The 18,385-nt window shown below is 37.2% G+C and overlaps 1 protein-coding gene across 5 annotated transcripts in view; it reads right to left on the minus strand.

Annotated features, from left to right (window-relative positions):
- The window catches only part of PHKA1 (phosphorylase kinase regulatory subunit alpha 1), a 171,787-nt gene that overhangs the window by 17,709 nt on the left and 135,693 nt on the right, over positions 1-18,385 (minus strand). For 2 of the 5 annotated variants that reach the window (XM_027533401.1, XM_027533404.1), the window contains 7 exons: positions 17,155-17,311; positions 16,617-16,696; positions 15,140-15,218; positions 14,870-14,999; positions 12,233-12,334; positions 10,554-10,669; positions 10,378-10,425 (listed from right to left, as the gene is read on the minus strand). In XM_027533401.1, coding sequence (XP_027389202.1) covers positions 10,378-10,425; positions 10,554-10,669; positions 12,233-12,334; positions 14,870-14,999; positions 15,140-15,218; positions 16,617-16,696; positions 17,155-17,311 — 712 coding nt within the window. The remainder of the gene's footprint in view (positions 1-10,377; positions 10,426-10,553; positions 10,670-12,232; positions 12,335-14,869; positions 15,000-15,139; positions 15,219-16,616; positions 16,697-17,154; positions 17,312-18,385) is intronic. The other 3 variants (XM_027533403.1, XM_027533405.1, XM_027533402.1) reach the window with 2 other exon arrangements.

The raw sequence follows: 18,385 nt of genomic DNA on the forward strand, positions 1-18,385 counted from the left end.
CAAATATGGGGGATAAACAACATGCTTCTGAATAACCAACAGATCATGGAAGAAATCAAAAAGGAAATAAAAATATGCATAAAACAAATGAAAATGAAAACACAACAACCCCAAACCTATGGGATTCATTAAAAGCAGTGCTAAGAGGGAGGTTCATAGCAATACAAGCCTACCTCAAGAAACAAGAGAAACATCAAATAAACAACCTAAGTTTACACCTAAAGCAAATAGAAAAAGAAGAACAGAAAAACCCCAAAGTTAGTAGAAGGAAAAAATCATAGAAATCAGAGCAGAAATGAATGAAAAAGAAATGAAGGGGACTATAGCAAAGATCAACAAAACTAAAAGCTGGTTCTTTGAGAAGATAAAATAGACAAACCATTAGCCTGACTCATCAAGAAAAAAAGGGAGAAGAATCAAATGAATAAAATTAGGGATGAAAATGGAAAAATTACACAGACAACAGTGAAGTACAAAATATCATAAGAGACTACTATGAGCAACTATATGCAATGAAATGGACAACTTGGAAGAAACGGAGAAATTCTTAGAAAAGTATACCTTCCAAAACTGAACCTGGAAGAAATAGAAAATCTTAACAGAATCATCACAAGCATGGAAATTGAAACTGTAATCAAAAATCTTCCAAGAAACAAAAGCCCAGGACAAGCTGGCTTCACAGGTGAATTCTACCAAAAATTTAGAGAAGAGCTAACACCTATCCTACTCAAATTCTTCCAGAAAATTGCAGAGAAATGTAAACTCCCAAACTCATCCTATGAGGCCACCACCACCCTAATACCAAAACCAGACAAAGATGCCACCAAAAAAGAAAACCACAGGCCAATATCACTGATGAACATAGATGCAAAAGTCCTCAATAAAATTCTAGCAAACAGAATCCAACAACATATTAAAAAGAACACACATCCTGACCAAGTGGGCTTTATCCCAGGGATGTAAGGATTCTTCAATATTTGCAAATCAGTCAATGTGATAAACTACATTAACAAATTGAAAGGTAAAAACCATATGATTATCTCAATAGATGCAGAGAAAGCCTTTGACAAAATTGAACACCCATTTATGATAAAAACTTTCCAGAAAGCAGGCATAGAAGGAACATACCTCAATATAATAAAAGCCATATATGATAAACCCACAGGAAACATTATCCTCAATGGTGAAAAATTGAAAGCATTTCCTCTAAAATCAGGAACAAGACAAGGGTGCCCACTCTCACCATTACTATTCAACATAGTTTTGGAAGTCCTAGCCACAGCAATCACAGAAGAAAAAGAAAAAAAAAAGGAATCCAGATTGGAAAAGAAGAATAAAAATTCTCACTATTTGCAGATGACAAGATCATGGCATCATGATCATGGTCTCATGACAAGTAGATGGTCACGGTCTTGTCTCATGAGACAAGATCATGGTCTCATCACTTTATGACAAGTAGATGGGGAAAGAATGGAAAGAGTGACTGACTTTATTTTCTTAGGCTCCAAACTCACTGCAGATGGTGACTGCAGCCATGGAATTAAAGATACTTGCTCCTTGGATGTAAAGCTATGACAAACCTAGACAGCGTATTAAAATGTAGAGACATTACTTTGCTGACAAAGGTACATACAGTCTAAACTATGGTTTTTCCAGTAGTCATGTATGCATGTGAGAGCTGGACCATAGAGAAAGTTGAGTGCTGAAGATCTGATGCTTTTGAACTGTGATGTTGAAGAAGACTCTTGAGAGTCCCTTGCTTTGCAAGGAGATCAAACCAGTCAATCCTAAATGAAATCAACCCTGAATATTCATTGGAAGGACTGATGCTGAAGCTGAATCTCCAATTCTTTGGCCACATCATAGGAAGGCTGACTCATTAGAAAAGACCCTGAAGCTGGGAAGATTGAAGGCAGTAGGAGAAGGGGACAACAGAGGATGAGATGGTTGGATGGCATAACCAACTCAAAGGATATTAGTTTGAGCAAGCTCTGGGAGATGCTGAAGGACAGGGAAGCCTGGCATGCTGCAGTACATGGGGTCTAAAAGAATCAGAGATGACTGAGTGACTGAACAATAACAACAACATCATATCAGTAGAATAAAACATAAAACCCACATCATCCTAATAGATATGGAAAAGTATTTAATAAATTCTAGCACTCCTGTGACTGTGTGGATCACAACAAAGTATGGAAAATTCTTAAAGAGATAGGAGTACCACATCACCTTACCTGTCTTCTGATAAACCTGTAGGCAGTTTAAGAAGCAATAGCTAGAACCAGACACAGAACAACTGACTGGTTCAAAATTGAAAAATGAGTGTGACAAGGCTGTATGTTGTCGCCATATTTATTTAGCTTATGTGCAGAGTGCATCATGTGAAATGAAGGTGTGGATGAATCACAAGCTGGAATCAAGACTGCTGCTAAAAATATCAACAACCTCAGATTTGAAGATTATATCAGTCTAATGGCAGTAAGTGAAGAGGAACTAAAAGAGCCTCTTGATGGGGGTGAAACAGGAGAGTGAAAAAGCTGGCTTGAAACTCAACATTAAAAAAAACAAAGATCATGACACCTGGTCCCATCTCTTCCTGTCAAATAGAAGGGGAAAAAGTGGAAGCAGTGACAGATTTTATTTTCTTGGGCTCCAAAATCATTGTGGATGGTGACTGTAGCCATGAAATTAAAAGATGTTTGTTCCTTGGAAAGAAAGCAATGACAAACCTAGACAGTGTATTAAAAAGCAGAGACATCACTTTGACCACAAAGGTCCATATATCCAAAGCTATGGTTTTTCCTGAAGTCATATATGGATGTGAGAGTTGGACCCATAAAGAAGGCTGAGGGCCAAGGAATTGATGCTTTTGAATTGTGATGCTGGAGAAGACTCTTGAGAGTCCCTTGGCCTGCAAGAAGATCAAACTAGTCAATTCTAAAGAAAATCAATTATGAATACTCATTGGAAGGACTGTTGCTTAAGCTGAAGCTCCAATACTTTGGCCACCTGATGCAAAGAGCTGGCTCATTGAAAAAGACCCTGATGCTGGGAAAGATTGAAGGCAAAAGGAGAAGGTGGCAGCAGAGGATGAGATGATTAGATGGCATCACCAATGCAATACACATGAATTTGAGCAAACTCCAGGTGATAGTGCAGACCAGAGGAACCTGGCATTCTATAGTCTATGAGGTTGCAAGGAGTCGGGCATGACTTAGTGATTGAAAAGCAACCCTCCCCTTCATGATAAAAACATTCAACAAACTGGAAACAAACAGGTTCTTCCTAGATCTCATAAAGGGCATCTACAAAAAACCCACTGCTGACATTATAATGAATGGTTGGTAACTGAAAGTTTTCCCTCCTAAGACAGAAGAAGACAAAGATGTTTAATCTTGCTACTTCTATTCAACATCGTACTGGAGGCTCTAGCCAGGGCTATTGAACAAGAAATAAAATAGAAGTCACTGAGAGTGCAAAGTCATTTGTAGATGACATGGTCTTGTATATAGGGAATTCACTAAAAATCAGTTAAAACTAATAAATGAGTTCATTAAGGCTGCTTGATATAAGATCAATACACAAAAATCAATTGCATTTCTAAACAGTAGCAATCAACAATCTGAAAATGAAATTAAGAAAATAATTCCATTTAAAACAGCATTAAAATAATAAAATACTTAGGAATACATTTAACAAAAGAACTGTAAAATCTACACTCTAAAAACTATAAAACATGTTGAAAGAAATTAAAGACCTAAATAAATAGAAATCCTATTTTAATGGATCAGAAGGCGTAATACTGTTAAAATTTCAATACTCTCAAAACTGATCTACAGGCTGAACACAGTCTATCAAAATCCTACAGAGTTCTTTACAAAAACTGATAAGCCTATTCTAACATTCATGTGGAAATTCAAGAGACCCATGATAGCTAACACAATCTTAAAAAAGAAGATCAAATTTGGAGAACTCACAATTCCTAATTTCAAAATTTATTATAAAGCTATAATTATAAAAAATGTGTAGGGAGACACTGCTTTGGGAGCAAGTGTTCTCCTTACTTGCTGCAAATCCTTCCTTCTAAAAGACTGTAATACATGCATAGGCTAGTTATGTAGATCAGTGAAGTAGAATTGGGAGTTCAGAAATAAACCATTACACTTCCGCCAATTTTTAACAAGGGTGTCAAGAAAAGTAAATGTAGGAAAGATAGTCTTTTCAAAAATGGTGCTGAAACAACTGGATAGTCACATTCAAAAGAATGAAGTTGGACCCCTTACTTCACTCCATACACAAAAAATAAGTCCAGATGGGTTACTATGCAGAAAAGAGTTAACACAGTAGGCCAGAAGTGCTATGCTTGGAAGGCCTGATTACAAGATTGACCTTTGGTTGGTATTTGGAATGCTGGATTTTGGGAGGGTTCCCATCATTTTCAGAATTCAGTAACAGTGGCTTATTGTGCCTAAACTGTTTGTGAAAACACTAGGGTTTATATTGAACACTTACTTTCTCTCTGGGAGTCTAGAGTTTTGGTACATGCCAGACAGAGGCTGTTTATGTGACCAGCCCTCAACAAAAAGCCCTGGGTGCTGAGTCTTAAGTGAGCTTCCCTGGTTGGCAATATTTCATACATGTTGTCACAACTCATTGAATTGGGAATTGCATCCTGCCTGTGTGACTCCACTGAGAGAGTACTGTGGAAACTGGTGCCTATTCCCCCTGGAATTTGTCTAATGCACCTTTTCCCTTTGCTGATTTTGCTTTGTATCCTTTTGCTGTAATCACAACTTTTAGTACGACTATATACATAGTCATGTGAATCCTCTTAGTGAATCACTGAATTGGGGGGGGTGGTCTTTTGGGCACCCATAAACATAATCATAGACCTAACTGTAAAAGCTAAAACTATAAAACTTTTTAAAAAACAGGAATAAATCTTTGTGACTTTGGACTAGGCAAATCCTTATTAGATAGGAAACTAAAAGTAAAATTAGATAAGTTGGGCTTCAGTTCAGTTCAGTTCAGTTCAGTCACTCAGTCGTGTCCGACTCTTTGCGACCCCATGAATCGAAGCACGCCAGGCCTCCCTGTCCATCACCAACTCCCGGAGTTCACTCAGACTCACGTCCATCGAGTCGGTGATGCCATCCAGCCATCTCATCCTCTGTCGTCCCCTTCTCCTCCTGCCCCCAATCCCTCCCAGCATCAGAGTCTTTCCCAATGAGTCAACTCTTCGCATGAGGTGGCCAAAGTACTGGAGTTTCAGCTTTAGCATCATTCCTTCCAAAGAACACCCAGGACTGATCTTCAGAATGGACTGGTTGGATCTCCTTGCAGTCCAAAGGACTCTCAAGAGTCTTCTCCAACACCACAATTCAAAAGCATCAATTCTTTGGCGCTCAGCTTTCTTCACAGTCCAACTCTCACATCCATACATGACCACTGGAAAAACCATAGCCTTGACTAGACAGACCTTTGTTGGCAAAGTAATGTCTCTGCTATTTAATATGCTACCTAGGTAGGTCATAACTTTCCTTCCAAGGAGTAAGCGTCTTTTAATTTCATGGCTGCAGTCACCATCTGCAGTGATTTTTGAGCCCCCCAAAATAAAGCCTGACTCTGTTTCCACTGTTTCCCCATCTATTTCCCATGAAGTGATGGGACCAGATGCCATGATCTTCGTTTTCTGAATGTTGAGCTTTAAGCCAACTTTTTCACTCTCCTCTTTCACTTTCATCAAGAGGCTTTTTGGTTCCTCTTCAGTTTCTGCCATAAGGGTGGTGTCATCTGGCTTAACCAAAACTAAAAACTTCAAATGACACTATCAAGAAAGTAAATCCAGTGGTTGATATTCTTCAGAGGGAAAAAAAAAAGAAAGTGAAAAGAAAATCCATAGAATGGGAAAAACTATTTGCTAATCACATATCTGAAAAGGGGTTTGTATCCAGAATATATAAAGAACCTTTAGGGACCTATATCCTGGTGGTGCTAGTGGTAAAGAACCCGCCTGCCAATGCAGGAGACATAAGAGATGTGGATTCAGTCCCTGGGTTGGGAAGGTATGCTGGAGGAGGAAATGGCAACCCACTCCAGTATTCTTGCCTGGAGAATCCCATTGGACAGAGGAGTCTGGCAGGCTACAGTCCATAGGATTGCAAAGAGTTGGAAATGACTGTAGTGACTTAGTACACACACATATCTAGAATATATAATCTTTACAACTCAGCAATAAAAAGACAACCTAATTAACAAATGGGCAAAGGATCTGAATGGACATTTCTCCAAAAGAAGGTAAACAGTCAATTGGCACATGATTAATGATAATTAATAATTAATAATTATGATGATTAATATCATAAGCCATTAGGGAAATGCGAAATCAAAACCACAATGAGATACCACTTCATACCCACTAAAATGGCTAGAATCAAAAATATGGTCAATAGTAAGGAAAAGACCCTGATGCTGGGAAAGAATGAAGGCAGGAAAAGAAGGGGATGACAGAAGATGAGATGGTTGGATGGCATCACTGACTCGATGGACATGAGTTTGAGCAAGTTCTGGGACTTGGTGATGGACAGGGAAGCCTGGTGTGCTGCTGTCCACAGTCGCAAACAGTTGGACACAACTGAGCAACTGAACAACAACCAAGAATTGGTAAGGATACGAAGAAACTGGAACCCTCAGACATTGCTGGTGGGAAGGTAAAATGGTACAGTCCCCTTTGGAAAACAATGAAACAATGTGGTAGTTCCTCATAATGCTAAACATAGTTACCAAATGACCCAGCACTTCCTCTTGTAGATGTATAACCAAGAGAAAAAAAACATATGCCCAAATAAAAACTTGTACATGAAGGTTCATAGCAGCATTATTCATTAACAGTAAAAAAGCAGAAATAACCCAGATGTTTGTCACCTGGTGAATCGATAACCAAAATGTGCCACATATCAATACAATAAAGTATTGTTTAGCAATATAAAGGAATGAAGTATTGATACATGCTACAACATAATGAACTTTGAAAAACTTACATAAGTAAAGGATAAAATACATTGCAGAAAGTGGCTCTTTGCTAGCTTAGATTCAGAAATAAATATAAAATGAAAAGAATATAATATAAATATTTCCTGAGAACAGAGCTTCTTACATATTATTTTGGGTCAAATGCCCATATCACCATTGCTATGTAAAAGAGAAAAGCGTCCTAAGGCTTTTCACTATTGGCACAGTGATGTACCAAGAAGATGAACTCCATTTGATTTATCTTCAGTGTCCTCATCTCTAACATCAAGATCCTAGGCTGTTAAGTGGATTCAAACATTAAGGTTATTCAGACTATTTTCCAAAACCAAATATCAATAGTTCTGAGATTTTATATTAACTTCTCTATGCGTCTGTCTTCCTTTATTAATGTGAATATGACAAAGTTGGCCAAGTCATACTATACTAATTCAGTTTAGTTCAGTTGCTCAGTTGTGTCCGACTCTCTACAACCCCACGGACTGCAGCATGCCAGGCTTCCCTGTCCATCGTCAACTCCCAGAGTTTACTCAAACTCATGTTCATTCAGTCGGTGATGCCATCCAACCATCTCATCCTCTGTCGTCCCCTTCTCCTCCTGCCTTCAATCTTTCCCAGTATCAGAATCTTTTCAAATGAGTCAGTTCTTCACATCAGGTGACCAAAGTATTGGAGTTTCAGCTTCAGCATCAGAGCTTCCAATGAATATTCAGGACTGATTTCCTTTAGGATGGACTATACTAATTGAGGTCAAGAGAAATAGTTATATCATTTCCAAGAGTTTTCCATTTTTTTATTTGGTTGCTATCTGGCCTTCAGTCTAAGAATTGAAATCATAGGCCATTATGGATCATTGATTTAAACCAAGGAAACTAAATCAGAGGTCAGTTTTCCTAAACTGTAAGCTTCATGAGGGCAAGGACTACATCTGTTTTGTGCTTCCCTGGTGGCTCAGGTGGTAAAGAATCCGCCTGCAATGAAAGATAGCTGGGTTCAATCCCTGGGTCAGGAAGATCTCCCGGAGAAGGGAATGGCAACTCACTCCAGTATTCTTGCCTGGAGAATTTCATGGAGAGAGGAGCCTGGCAGGCTACAGGCCATGGGGCCACAAAGGGTGAGACGTGACTGAGCAACTAACACTTTCAACATTAATATTTCCAGTGCCTGGCACAAAGTTGGTACTCACTTAATACTTACAAATAAATTAACAATCAGAAGAACAAGTAACCCAGTGGTTTTCAAACTCAAAAGTGCATCTGAATCACCTGGAAAACTTATTAAAACACAGACTGCCAGGCCTCACCCCAGCCTTTCTGATTTAGTAGGCCTAGGATAGGAACCAATATTTTACATCTCTAACAAGTTCCGAGTGGATACCGATGTTTTCTGGTACAGTGCCTGGCACATAGTGGGCATGCAATTTTAACTATATTAGTTGAAAGAATAAGTGACTAAACAGATTTTAACAAGTACTTATTAAATTGAATTTTGTTTTCTGAAATGGAAAAAAAGGTTGGAGTTGAACCCTCTCCCCTGCCTTTTTGGAAAAGAAATGGAAAGATTTCACCCTAAATGAAGTTGATTTATAAATATAAGTACATGAAGTTGATTTATAAGTATACATATATGAAGTTGATTTATAAGTAAAAATTTAACTTTTTGACTCACTTTGCTTTTCTTTTCAGTCAATCTGTATATGTCATGCTTTATATAACAGCATATTCAAAGCATTTATGAATGGTATATAATACAAATATCAGCAATTACAAGAAAAGATGGTGACATCAAATCCTTACCCAGGGGATGGCCACCATGGGTTATGAAAAAATTTGAGAAAATAAACTTTTAAAAGGGAAAAGGCAAGGTAACCATTATGTGTTTTTAAAAGTTTTTAGTAGAGTAAAATTACAGACTATTCAAGTAACTAACCAGCATGTTATCATTAAAAAAGTAGATAAAATAGCCTAACTCAGGAAGTCATGGTAAAGGGTTAAATAAATAAAACTATCTTTAAATGTATTTTTTCCATAATCAGAAAAGAGGACATTGTTGAGCAGAGACAAAGGCTTAGAACAGTACAAAATACCAGATAGGCAGGTGAGAGTAGAAATCAATATTTAGAAATAAGGTAATGAAAATTCAAAGCTCTCAGTCTTCTAAATTATAGTCCTAACGATTTTGGTTTTCTTGAAGTCCTACAGGTAGTGAATGTATAAAATTGAATTAAATTATATAGTTTTGTGGATAGGTCAAGTCCTTAGTATCATATTAGTCTAGCTGGGAACATGGACTTCGAGTTCTAAATATATAATGAACTTGTAAGTAATACTGTGTGACTATAAACAACTATGAAGTATTTAGCCAATCACTCTCAACCAAAACAAGGACTGTTTACCAAGAACATAAGTTAACTCAGTATGAAATGTAGTTCTTTAACATTTCAGATAGGAAAATGTTCAGATTATCCAAATTGTCTAGAAAAAAATCCTGTAAACACTTTTCTATCAAAAGACCCTTTCTTATTCCATTCTGTTCTTTCACTTGCATAATATAAACGTGAAAGGGTATCTGATAAGTATACCTAAATTAAGTTTACTTCAAATTAAACTTCAAGCATTCGGTCTTTATTTTCCTAAATAGTTTCTGACTCCTAAAGCAAGCAAACAAACAAACATATAAACAAGCAAAATTTCCATTTTGCCTCTCCTTTTTGGACGTGCTTATCATAAGCTAGTGTAAGTCTATTTTGAAGGCGGGAGGGGTAGTTTTAAGCTTTTCATTAAAAGACTTTGAAATCACAAGATTTTCTAAAGTTTTAAGAGAAACTATGGAAGTTTGTGTTATTTTTTTGTATAACACAATAACTCATCTATTCTCATCTCCAGGGGAAAAATGAGTAAGAGGCTACAGTCTGATATTTGGTGACTCTCACCAACACCCAGATTGATTTATATGTTTTTTCCTCTATGTGTCCACAATGTGTTTCATATAGCTCTATCATGACGATGACAAAAATCTGAAAATGGATTTTAAAAAAGCCCTCACCTAGTCTGGTTCTTAAAAGTAAGAAATTTAAGTCTAAAATTACATGTTAATTAATTAATTAATTCCAAAATTACATTTAACCTTAACAAGAGGAATTCAAGGTTTTAATTTCTTGCTATCAGAAACAAATTACTTTCATCTTAAAATTAGCGAAAGAGTTTGGTCCAGAAAAATGAAAGCGTGATTGCTAGAAAGGAGAATCAAACAAGCTACTGTGCGGCTTATCTTATTTTAAAAAAGTCATGAGCTCATGCATGTTTTGTAGAGCTAAAGGCAGGTTAATTTATGTTAAAGGATCCCTACTTGTTTCACCTGACTTTCAGTTGAGATAGACAGTCTACGAAAGTCCACCTGAAAAATAAATGGCTCAAATTAAATTTAGGATACGAAGCAAAATACATGATCTTACAAAGTCTGATTCCAAAATAATGTTCTTAAACATGGAAATATCCCAGTTCATTTCCCAAGTAGTATCTTACCTGCTTTATCTCACTTTTTAACTGCATGATCCCAGTTCGTTCTGTTTTGGTTGCTCCAACAGCACCAACCTCACGAATTGAAATAGCAGGGCTGATATTTGAATCAGTAGGACGAACTATATAGCATGATGGATTAAAGAGAAAGAGGGAGGATAATCAGGTTCAAACTTTTTCTCCATCACTTTTAAAAGACTCAGATGTATGACCTCCTTTTATGTTAATAATAATGAAAAACTCAACAGCTATAAAACTCAACACTTTCTATTCAAAGTGTGGTTCACAGACCTGCAGCATCGCCATCACCTAGAAGCTTGCTAGAATTTTAGGCCCAACTGTAGACCTATTGAATCAAAGTCTGCAGTTTAGCAAGCAAGTAAGTAAGTAATGGACTGTAGCCTAGGTAATTCTTATGAACAGTAAGGCTTGAGGAATACTGCTTTATAACTTTCTCTTACCACTCTAAGGTATCCATCCATCTGATATTATATATTTATTTATTCTAACTCTGAAAGTTAAGCATGGGAGATGACTCTCTTCATTTGCTCTGATGTTTTAGGTTTAGTTTAGTTCAGTTCAGTTCAGTCGCTCAGTCGTGTCCGACTCTTTGTGACCCCATGAATCGTAGCATGCCAGGCTTCCCTGTCCATCACCAACTCCCAGAGTTCACCCAAACCCATGTCCATCGAGTCGGTGATGCCATCCAGCCATCTCATCCTCTGTTGTCCCCTTCTTCTCTTGCCCCCAATCCCTCCCAGCATCAGAGTCTTTTCCAATGAGTCAACTCTTCGCATGAGGTGGCCAAAGTACTAGAGTTTCAGCTTTAGCATCATTCCTTCCAAAGAAATCCCAGGGCTGATCTCCTTCAGAATGGACTGGTTGGATCTGCTTGCAAGTCCAAGGGACTCTCAAGAGTCTTCTCCAACACCACAGTTCAAAAGCATCAATTCTTCGGTGCTTGGCTTTCTTCATAGTCCAACTCTCACATCCATACATGACCACTGGAAAAACCATGCCTTGACTAGACGTACCTTTGTTGGGAAAGTAATATCTCTGCTTTTCAATATACTATCTAGGTTGGTCATAACTTTCCTTCCAAGGAGTAAGCACCTTTTACTTTCATGGCTGCAATCACCATCTGCAGTGATTTTTGAGCCCCCCAAAATAAAGCCTGACACTGTTTCCACTGTTTCCCCATCTATTTCCCATGAAGTGATGGGACCAGACTTGATATCAAATACTACCGCCAAACCACCAAGTGCACATATAAGGTTAATTTGTGATAGAACCCAAATGTATTTGAATTTAAAGGTAAAAGGATACATCCGACAGCTACACACACATACACATCACCATAAATGCTACTGAATTATTGTCAACTGGGATATAAGAAAGTTTTAGATGATATAGATTGCTATTTGTGCTAGAGACTTAATGTAAAGGAATATATAAGACAGTCCAAAACAAAATATAATAGTAATCTACTTAATTTAAGGGGGAAAAAAGACACACAGTGGTTTCCAAATCTTGTTTCAGAAGCGAGCTTTGGTTTAAACTATTCCATATATAGGGGTTCTATTTATTTGGAGGAAAAGTTTCTCTGATAAAAGAACAGCATTTTAAAATCAACGAAACATTTAAAATAAGTACTGTGAAATAGAAATGCAGTTATTCAACCTTACCACTTCGTTCCACTCCAAACTCCTTGCCACTGAGTATATGATGCAAGAGGCTCTTCATGGCTGAAGGACTGAGATTCATCAGGCCATCTGTGGCTTCCTCAGCTAGTCAGCAGAAATGTTAGGACAGAGGTATTTCTAATTGGCCTGCCATTCCCACCCCACTTTTTCTGTTTCTTTTCTTGCTTAGAATTTCTGAGTCACTTGATTGGAAGAACAGAATTATGAAATACATTTCCAGAACTATATTGCCTAGGCATGCATACTGCAATTAAGGACAGATTATCTAGTTTATGGATTAACCAGGTTCTTGACTTCTTCAGTCCTCTTCCACATCAGTAGGGTATACTCAGTAGAATCTTTATTTGAAAGTGGGACGAATGAAAGATAAGAAAAATCAAACTGGAAACCAGTTGGAGAAAGTAATGGATGTGTATATGAAGATGGGCTAAAATAATCAAAACTTCTCAGTCTGGAAATATGGCAATTTAAAAAGAGATATGAATCCATGAAATTATGAAGAATATTGAGAAGATAACTTGAACTTGTTCATCAACATCAGACACCTATTATGAGTTTACTACATCTAGGTCATGATTTTAAGCAATGTTAGGACAAACAGGTACGATATAATGCTTGCCTTGAGAGGCTGACCAACTAGCAATGTATGGGAAAGACCACACATGTGAACAAGATAAACAACAATAAAACATGACATGGCCATACTAAGTGTCAAATGAAAGGTATAGACAATAAATGCTTTGGAAATCAGAGGAGACATCAATCTCCAAGGATGAGGACTGATAAAATGCGAAGCACTGTTGAAGTAGGAGGCAGAGGTCAAACTATTGAGAGTCTTGGATATCAGACCCAGGGACCTTGACTTTATCCTAGAAGAAATGAATAGCCATGGCTTGGGGAATCCACAAGAAAAAAAAAATTCTGTAATGGGCAATTAAGAAAAAGTAAAGAATGTTTGAGGATTTTATCCCTTCTTGAGGTTAATTAATGAATAATCAGACTCATAAAACATCCCTTGATATGTGTGTGTGTGTGTGTGTGTGTGTGTGTGTGTGTGTGTATGAGACTGACTGTTTGCCACCCTACGGACTGTAGCCTGCCAGGTTCCTCTGTCTTTGGGATTCTCTGGCAAGAATACCGGAGTAGGTTGCCATGCCCTCCCTCAGGGGATCTTCCTGACCCAGGGTTCAAACCCATGTCTCTTACATCTCCTGCATTGGCAGGCAGGTTCTTTACCACTAGCGCCACCTGGAAAAGCCCAATGTAATCTATTATAATACATTACAATGCAATCTATAATAATGTGCTGAACTGGAAATCATTTACAATAAGGCAGACTTGGACTCAAATTTCGCTATTTACTAGTTATGTAACTTTGGGCAAGTAATTAACCTGAGTTTCATTTTTTTTAAAAAAACTGATCATTGAGTTTTATAAAAAATTTTATTTTAAAGGTTACTTTCAATTTACAGTTATTACAAAATTATAGGCTATGTTCCCATGTTACACAATACATCCTTGAGCCTATCTTATATCCAATAGTTTGTTGAGTTCCAATTTCTTTTCAGTAAGAGTGAGATTAAAAATACCTTCACCATTGGGTTGTTGTAAGCATTAAATGAGATAATGTATAAAAGTAGCGTCTGGCATATGGTAGGTACAGAATAATAATTAGCTTTATTTCTCTAAAGGGTTATTTAAATATACATTATATAATGTAATTTAGGTTGGATTCAAATCAATAAATTTAGCACTTGCTAACAGTGCAATTAAAAGCCTTTTGGGGAAATTTAATTGAAACAATGGTTAACATTGAGTTTTGCAACTATGATTTTATTTTTGTATGCAATCCCTATCTCTATTATTTTGTCATTCTTGTTGAAATCAAACAAATACAAAGGTCATGCCATGGGGTCCCCCCATACTTCTGTGCTACAGCTTCCAAAGGCCCCATTTATTTTTCTAAAACTATCACCTTGCCAAATATACCTTTAGCTAATATCAAAAAGTTTTGTCAGATAAATATTAACAGAAATATTGCCTTCCTTTATTTGATCCTGATGGTAACTAGACAGAATACTGATACTATAATCAAACTGATGTGGTGACTCAATCTGACAGCCAGAGGTGGCATGCCTGAATCAGAATCAAACCCAGTCTGTCATACTTAGTTTGATGTATGCAGAAGACCCAGGTTCAATCACTGGGTTGGGAAGATCCCCTGGAGAAGGAAATGGCAGCCCACTCCAATATTCTTGCCTGGAGAATTCCATGGACAGAGGAGCCTAGTGAGCTGCAGTCCATGGCGTTGCCAAGAGTTGGACATGACTAAGCAGCTAACACTTTCACTTTTCACCTGTCCTGGATCATTCTAGGAGTTAGTAGGAAGGTAATTTGGAGCACAGAGCCACCAAAAGATGGAATTTTGAAATTGAAAACTGATATATAAACTTGTTATAGCAATCCCTTGACTTGTATAGAGACAAACATGGGAACAATACTGCTATATGCAGCATCTGAGCTACTGATAGAAATCTTTTAGCTTCCTTTCTCTCCTGATTCAAAACTTAATAGACCTCCAATAAAAATGAATTCTGCCTCAATTACTTAATTGAATACCTGAGCATCGAAGGGAGTGGGCCAGTTCTGTTGCCATAACTTGTATGATCAGACCAATTCGAAGTCGAAACATTTCAGCAAAGAGGCCAGGTTGAGTTCGCATATACATGGCTAGATATACCATTATTTCCTGTGCATGGAATGAATACAGACAAAAATTATACCATGGATCTCACAAGGCCTATTTTGCGGTCTTCAGAAATTGCCAGATCAACTGAAAACAAACTTTTAAATATCAGTCATCAGATTAGGCTTTATAATTCTGCTCACCTGTGTAAGAATTGAAATGCTCATATCCCCTTCACTGGCTTCATCTATCAGTTGAGTGAGTACTTCATAGGGCAGAGGTCTAAGGAAGAAGACAGTGAACAAAGACAAAATTCTGCAACTACTTAACCTAAATATATTGAGAAAATGAAAAAGCTCCTCCTAAGTCCAAGTCAGTGTCTCAACATCTCATCATTACTGGTATCATTCTGTTTCTTTCAGTCTTCAAAGTTTACTGCCTCCCCAAAGCACTCTGCCCTATATGAACTCAGGAGAGCTCTGCTCCCTCCTCTCTAAGCCTGGATTGCCTTTCTCCCTCACAATTGTACTTAAAACTCACCCCATAATGTCTATCCAGAGCAGGTTTTCATGGTTAATTCTTAACATTTGATAAGTTACTATTATGGCTGGAAAGTAACAAACTAAATTTAAGCTGTGCCTTTTGGAAGCCATTTTATTGCTTTACAATCATACTTTATAGTCTTATACTGATTTTTATAGATTCATCAGATTATATATATATGCACACATGCTCCCTCCCATACTTCTGACTCTCCTGTTGATACTAAGCACTCTGGGAGCGTGGGGGATGTCATCTTCTTTTGGATTACCCACAGTAGTCACAGAATTGATCTAATTTGTAATAAAAGGTTCTGCTTGGCAGGAGTATGGTGTTATGGACTGAATTGTGTTCCAAGTTCCTATGTTGAAATCCTAACTCCTAGGACCTCAGAGTGTAACCTTGTTTGGAGATGGGGTCTATAAAGTGACTCTATAAAGACGTAAGCTAAAGTGAGGTCATTGGGTGGGCCCTAATCTACTATGACTGGTGTCTTTTATAAGTGAGAAATTTGGACAGAGAGAAGAAATGTGAAGAGACATAAGGGAAAAATAGCCATCTATAAGCATAGGAGAGAGGTCTGGAATGAAGTCTATAGAATAGCTCATTTTGTGTGTGTGGGGGGGATAATTCCAGTTGCCTTGTTTGTTGATTTTTTTGAAGGGTTGGGAAAGTCAATAAGTAAAAACAAACAAACAAAAAACCTCCAAAAGAGCAAAATACATTTGAGTAATCCCTGTGAGTTTTATCTTTCATTTACTCATGTCCTATCACTGCTTCCTGGTGGCTCAGATGGTAAAGAATCTGCTTGCAATGTGGGAGACCTGGGTTTGATCCCTGGGTGGGGAAGATCCTCTGGAGAAGGAAATGGCAACCCACTCCAGTATTCTTGCCTGGAGAATCCCATGGACAGAGGAGTCTGGCGGGCTCCAATCCATGGAGTCACAAAGAGTTGGATATAACTAAGCACAGCACAGAAATATCACTCCAAACATTCTCACATCGAGGGTCCCTGATAGAAGGTCACACACATAGGACATTATCATCCATTTGTAGATTAGGACAACAGAATTGTGGCCAGTCCTCACAGCTCTAAAATTTCAGAGAAGCTTGATCAAACCCAAACAAAACCATACTAACGCAGAGATGGTCTTCTCTCGAGGTTCTGGGGGGAGTCCCACTGTCAAATGTTTCTGATGGGAGAGAAGGTCTGTGCAGGCCTACAAATAAACAGCATAACAGTATTACCCTTCACAGAATACTTCAGATTTCCATGAAAATTCCTCTTTACAGCCTAGAAACCTTTGCTCCCCCTTTAATTTAATGACACATCAGTCTTTTCCTTAGGAAATGCCATAAACATCAGAAAAGAGAGATTTCTATGAAGGTATTTTTATTTCCTAAGAGGTAGGATCTTTTAGTCTAGTGTAAATTCCTTCTTAAGATCTATGATTTTTATAGTTTTTAACACCTCTATAAGTCTACAGTTTATATGCTTCGGTATTAAATATTTGACACTCATAAAAAAAAGGTTAACTGATATCAGAAATTTTATGTGGGAAAAACAACAGTTCAAATGATTAGATGCTGTGGTGATTTCCTTAAAAAGCTTCAGAAACAAATTTTTTTAAAAAGCACCTCCATTTAGATTTGATATAAATTTAAGAATTCATAGTACCTCATCGAGTGCTTCCACCTTCTTCCTTAAGATTCCAGAGATGTATCTGATCAGGCCCCAGTGACGAATTTCTCCAACTTTGCCATATAGCTCAGTAAGCAGCTCTCTGACTGTGATGCTCTCTTCATCATACAATCCAGTGTCCCAGTCAGGTCCTCTGAAATGTTAAAGGCAGGCCTACATTAATTATAAATAAAGCTACAGGCAACAATCTTTCATTTGTGTTATAATGAGAGTGCCTGTTTTTGATAGGTCTCTCTCATTAGGAAATGAATGTTATTTACTGTGAATTCTTATAAAAAAAACTATTTTAATAGTCAGTACTGAGAGCCAAATATCTAGACAAGAATAAGTCTTAGTTTCAGTTGTGTTTTGACAAAATGCATTCTTTTACCCTATCAATGGGCTTCAAGGTAGCTGAAATTAAAGTCAAAGATTTAATTTAACTACTGCAAGTTCAGAAAGTATGGTGCACTTAGGGAAGTAATGAAGAAGAAAAAATTTGCTTATTTTTAAAAGATATATATCATATACATTATTGCTATAAAAATTTATATAATGCAAGTCAACTATAAAATACCATAAAAGATATATAAAGTGTTATAAAATTGGGAATTTAGTATATGATAAAAGGTAGATTATTTATTAAATGATGTTAAGACAAGTAGCCACTGGGGAAAAAGTTGAATCCATGCTTCGCACTGTACACCAAAATTCCAAATGTATCAAATTTAAATGTCAAAGTACTAAAAGAGATAGGGGAGAACTACTTTATTATTTTAGAAGCAAGAGGACTTTTAAACTGTGTACTTTATACCAGAAGCCATAAAAGAAAGGTTGATACATTTATATATCACACATAAATATATATTTATATAAATACCAAAAACTCATTGCAAAAACCACTATAAGAAAAGTCATAGAACACATTGCTGCTGCTGCTGCTGCTGCTAAGTCGCTTCAGTCGTGTCCGACTCTGTGCGATCCCATAGAGGCAGCCCACCAGGCTCCCCCCGTCCCTGGGATTCTCCAGGCAAGAACACTGGAGCGGGTTGCCATTTCCTTCTCCAATAGAACACATTACAAACTGAGAAAAAATATTTCCAATTCATAGGCCAATTTCTCTAATATATAAAAAATTCCACTAAAAAACTACTAGAACTCATCAATGAATTCAGTAAAGTTGCAGGATACAAAATTAATATACATAAATCTACTGCATTTCTACAAA

Source organism: Bos indicus x Bos taurus, chromosome X (assembly GCF_003369695.1).
Source record: "Bos indicus x Bos taurus breed Angus x Brahman F1 hybrid chromosome X, Bos_hybrid_MaternalHap_v2.0, whole genome shotgun sequence".
Taxonomy (NCBI): domain Eukaryota; kingdom Metazoa; phylum Chordata; class Mammalia; order Artiodactyla; family Bovidae; genus Bos; species Bos indicus x Bos taurus.